The 4751-nt window shown below is 49.0% G+C and overlaps 1 protein-coding gene across 1 annotated transcript in view; it reads left to right on the top strand.

Moving 5' to 3' along the window:
• The window catches only part of LOC103605587 (V-type proton ATPase 116 kDa subunit a), a gene marked incomplete at its 3' end in the record, with an annotated part of 54476 nt that overhangs the window by 18064 nt on the left and 31661 nt on the right, over positions 1-4751 (top strand). Inside the window, exon 9 of the mRNA XM_008590205.1 lies at positions 1416-1628. Within this exon, the coding sequence (XP_008588427.1) occupies positions 1416-1628 (213 nt within the window). The remainder of the gene's footprint in view (positions 1-1415; positions 1629-4751) is intronic.

Here is a 4751-nt window from a genome sequence, read left to right as displayed (position 1 = left end):
GAAACTGAGTAATTTATAAGAAATAAATTTATTTCTTCCAATTTTGGAAGCTGGGAATTCGAAAGTCCAGGGAACACATCTGGTGAAGGCCTTTTCCTGGTGGCAGCTCTTTGGCAATGCAGGGTGTCTGTCATATGGTAAATGGCAAGCAAGAAAGCTAACATCTGGACTTCCTCTCCTTTTAAAGCCGTCAGAACCATGCCCATGACTACCCAGTAAGCCATCAATAGATTAACCCATTCACAAGGGCACAGTCTCCTCACAATCTAATCACCTCTTAAAGGGCCCATCTTTCAATTACCATAATAGGACTTCCCACCCTCAACATTGTTACAGTGGGAATTAAGTTTCCAGTGCATGAACCTTAGGGGTGCACATTTAACCTATAGCACCAGTGAACTCTGTTTCCAAGCAGACTACATGAACTGCTCCCTTTTTGCCAACAAAAGCTTTCTCTTTCCTTCCTTCACTGAATGAATTTGTGGCTTGCCACAGTCTGCATTCCAGATTATAATCTTATTTCTATTCCTGAATAAACTCAACACATTTGGGGATATTTTTCTCTAATATATTTATTGTAGGTTAACATAGTATATCATAGTAGCCACAAGTAAAAGTTACTGAAAAAGATTACCCTGTTTGTTGTGTCATCAAAACAAAAACTACTTCCATTAATTAAATTCTATGTGGGCCAAACCATTCATTTATTCCTTCATTCATTCATTCACTTGTCATTTATTGGAGAGCTTAGGTATGTAAAGCATTTTGGTAGGTGTATTAATTTCTTAAGGCTACTCTAACAAATTACCACAAACTGGGTGGCTTAAAACAACAGAACTTATTCTCTCATAGTGTGGAGGCTGGAAGTCTGAAATCAAGGTGCTAGCAGAGCCACGCTGCTTCTGAAGATGCTCAGGGAGGATCCTTCTTGGCCTCTCCCAGCTTCTCATGGTTGTTGGTGACTCTCGGTGTTCCTCGGCTTAGAGATGCATCACTCCTGTCCTGCCTCCATTGTCACATGGCCTTCTCCCCTGGGTGCCTCCATGTCCGAATTTCTTATAAGGACATGAGACATAGGGGATTAATGCCCACCCTAGTCCAATATGACCTTATCTTAACTGGATTCCAAATAAAGTCATATGCACAGGTACTGGGGGTTAGGACTCCAACAAATTAAACCATAACAATAGGATTATGAGGAATTTAAAAGAAACATAAGGTATAATATAAGCCTAAGGGTTTTAACCTCTATTAGGGGAGATAAGCCGTTCCGAGGGTGAAAGGCTGGGTGAGAGCTGCAGGCCAGGAGGGAGCCCAGAGCAGGGGAAACCATTATGGCTCATGTACCTCCATTTTTGCCACATTGTCAAACACCTCAGTGAATGTTCCCTGTTTTCTGTGTGTTTTTTGTCTAGGTCATAACACAAACAGAGTCGCATCGCCAGCGCCTGCTGCAGGAAGCAGCTGCCCACTGGCACACCTGGGCCATCAAAGTGCAGAAGATGAAGGCCATCTACCACATCCTGAACATGTGCAACATTGATGTTACCCAGCAGTGTGTCATCGCCGAGATCTGGTTCCCGCTGGCAGACACTGGACGCATCCAGAGGGCACTAGAGCAAGGCGTGGTGAGTGGCCGGTGGAGTCACATTGGCCTTGTCAGCCCCTCTGCGGGGCTCTTGAAGGTTGACAGTCTCCTAAGTCACATGAACTTCCAAGTGACTGGGTGGTAGGATTGTCTCCATTTTTGTACCTTCAGTTTTTAACCCAGTGCTAGGGCACATAAAAGAAACTCCTTTTTCTCCCAGTATTTGATAAATATTCAACATTTCTTTGATCTTCAGTGACTATATAGGGAGTGCTAATGTGCCAGCCACTGGGCTAGTTATGACTGCAGATGCACAGGACAGCCATGGATAGCATCCAGTACCTCACGGAGGTTACAGTCCCGCTGGAAAGACACATCACCAAGCACCTGTGACAGTAGCTAAAATGCGCGGACTGCTTGCTGTGGGCCCACGTGCTAAGCACGCTGCATCCTATTTAATTCTCACAGCCGTCTTCACTCCTCTTAGACATTCACTGTGCACCAGAAACTGATCTAGGGGCACACTGGCAGACCGAGACCCTGTCCTGATAGACTGTTGAGGAAAGGGAGACAGAGAGTAAGCATGTCCCCGACTAATGTGATTTCAGGCAGTGATGAGGAGAGGGCAGGGACTCAAGCAGGGGAATGGGGAGGGCTAGAGTGGGGAGTGGGGACTTGTCCTGATCACCCCATTAATGAAGGAGGGATCCCCTGCCCTAAAAAGTACAAGATGGGGGAGCACATGTCACTGACACTGGACAGATGAGATTGACAGCTGTTTTTCAGTCACGTGTACTCATAGCCTGGGGGAGTGGACACCACATGCCATGCAGGGCCACAGGGGGTTGCACTCAAGACCTTGGGAGCACAGTGAACCAGCAAGGCATGTGGGAAGGCTTTGTAGTGACAGGAGGGCAGGGTGACCTTTGGTTCCTGCAGGAGGATGTGATTAGCTGGTTTGACTAATCTCCCGGGGTGGCAGGGAAGTGAAACCCATCCAGGTGAGGACTGGGTGGCGTGCCACTGGGCCAAATATCTGGAATATTCCCAGAGGAATATCTGGGCGGGAAGCTTTTCCTGCTAGGTGGGGGCATATCTGGTGAGAGCAGGGGAACTCATGGCGTCTGTTGCCAGAGAAGGCCCCTCTGAGCAGGTGCCGTTGGAGCAGGTGCCATTGGAGCAGACCTCCCTGAAGGCCATGGGAAGATTGGGGCTGGGGTGGGAGGAAGGGCTTTCAGGCTGACTCATCTGAAGGTAAAGGCCTTGAGGTGTGAATGGACTAGGAGGTAGAAGCTATCTTTATTCCCTTTGTACAGATGAAGAAACTGAGGCACAGAGAGTACAAGTAACTTGACCATACTCCTGCAGATGGGACACAGGACTTGAAAGCAGACGTGTTTCTCTTAACCCCCATACCCTACTGTGTTTGCACATCATGGTCCAAAAACTGCCCAAATTCCTGGCGCACTTAAAAAGAGCATTCCACCCAGACCGGGCAGGGCAGAGGTGCTTCCTGCAGGAAGCGGTACATGACCGTGGAGGACTGGCCAGTGCGCAGGTGAAGAGAGGTGGGGAGGAGGATGAGGGCGGCTCAGGGAGAGGCTCATAGTGGTGTAAGGGGGCTGCCTTTATTCCCATGCTGGAGAGACATGGTCCAGTTTGCATTTTAGAAATACTTTGCTGCAGTGTGAAGACAGCAGGGCCATTGGGGAGGTGGTGACCGAATGCAGGGCTTTGAATTGCATGGAGTCCTGCAGTGATCACGAAGGAGTCAAACTTCCTACAAGGCTACGTAGGACTGGCTTTACAATTTCTTCCATCCCCTGAAAGAACAAAGGTATTTCCCCAGGAGTAGAAGGCCCTGCGTGGGTAGGAGATGGGGAGAAAGAGTGGGAAGGGATAGCAGTGTGATTGGCTGCATCGTCATCAACAATACGCAACTGTTGCCTTGTTGCCTGTGCCAGGCATTGTGCAGCTGCTGAGGTCATGTAAAAAAAAAGAAAGAAAAAGGCGCTACAAGGAGGTCACAATCACACATATGAAAAGATGTAACAAGGGTGTGAGGAACTCCTGCACTTGCTTTGTGACTTTGGGGCAGTTACTTAACCTCTCTGTGCCCTGGCTTCTTTATCTGAAATGGGGCTTGTTGTGATACCCACCTCATGGCATTGTGAGGAGGACTGACGCCTAGAAAAGGCCGAGAACCACGAGCACTCGTTCAGCTGGCGTTAAGTCCCACCGAGCGTGCAGACGGCAGGTACTGTGGGGTTTGGAGTGGCTGGAAGGCTCCTCGAGCAGGGAGCCTGGAGAACAGTTAAGACTCAGGCAAGTGGAGAAGAAGGTGGCAGCAGACTTGGCTGATTTCCATGGGGAAGTGGGGGGTGGGGTGTCAAGGTGCAAAAGGATGATTAAGGAAGCCTTAGAAGATTTTAAAGCAGGAGGGTAACCTGAATAAAGTAGTCCTTTCAGCCTGTTTTGTTTAAAGGGTGATTACAGAGTCTGGAGTGTAAGATAAATGGAAGGGAAGGAGGCTGGAGACGATGGTGAGGCTCGGGCTGGGCGGGCAGCGGCGGGAACAGGAAGGGATTTAGAAGGGAGAACCAGCAAGCTCTGACGGCCGATTGACTGAGTCAGGAGAGGGGAAAAACCCTGATAATGATGAATATCAGGAATCTGGGAGAATGGAGGCTCTGATGAAGAAGCAGGGAGGTCAGGGACGAGTTGTCGAGTTCAGTTCCAGGCTCCTGGGTTTGGTGGGATTGGTGAGACACTGGCGTTTGAAAGCCCAAGCGTGCAGGTAGGAAAGCGTTGAGATTGGTTGGGGGAGGGCCACTTGGAAGACAGGGATGAATGGGGAACGTGGATGAGCACTTGAGGGAGAAAGTACAGACAAAGGGAAGAGTAGAGGGCTTAGAACGGAGGCCTGAAGAACACATTTGCAGAAGCAGAAGAATGGAGATCGCCAGAAAATCAGGAGAGACTCTGTTCTCTTGATGGCTCTCCTGTGGCATGAATTAGATAAGTGTTAGAAGGGTATTACCTTTTTAAGAATGAGGTTATGGGGCTGGCCCGTGGCTCACTTGGGAGAGGGCGGTGCTGATAACACCAAGGCCCCGGGTTCGGATCCTATATAGGGATGGCTGGTTTGCTCACTGGCTGAGCG

Source organism: Galeopterus variegatus, unplaced genomic scaffold, assembly GCF_000696425.1.
Source record: "Galeopterus variegatus unplaced genomic scaffold, G_variegatus-3.0.2 Scaffold5923, whole genome shotgun sequence".
NCBI lineage: Eukaryota > Metazoa > Chordata > Mammalia > Dermoptera > Cynocephalidae > Galeopterus > Galeopterus variegatus.
The sequence above is the reverse complement of the archived record's forward strand: the minus strand, read 5'-3'. Positions and strand labels throughout refer to the sequence as shown.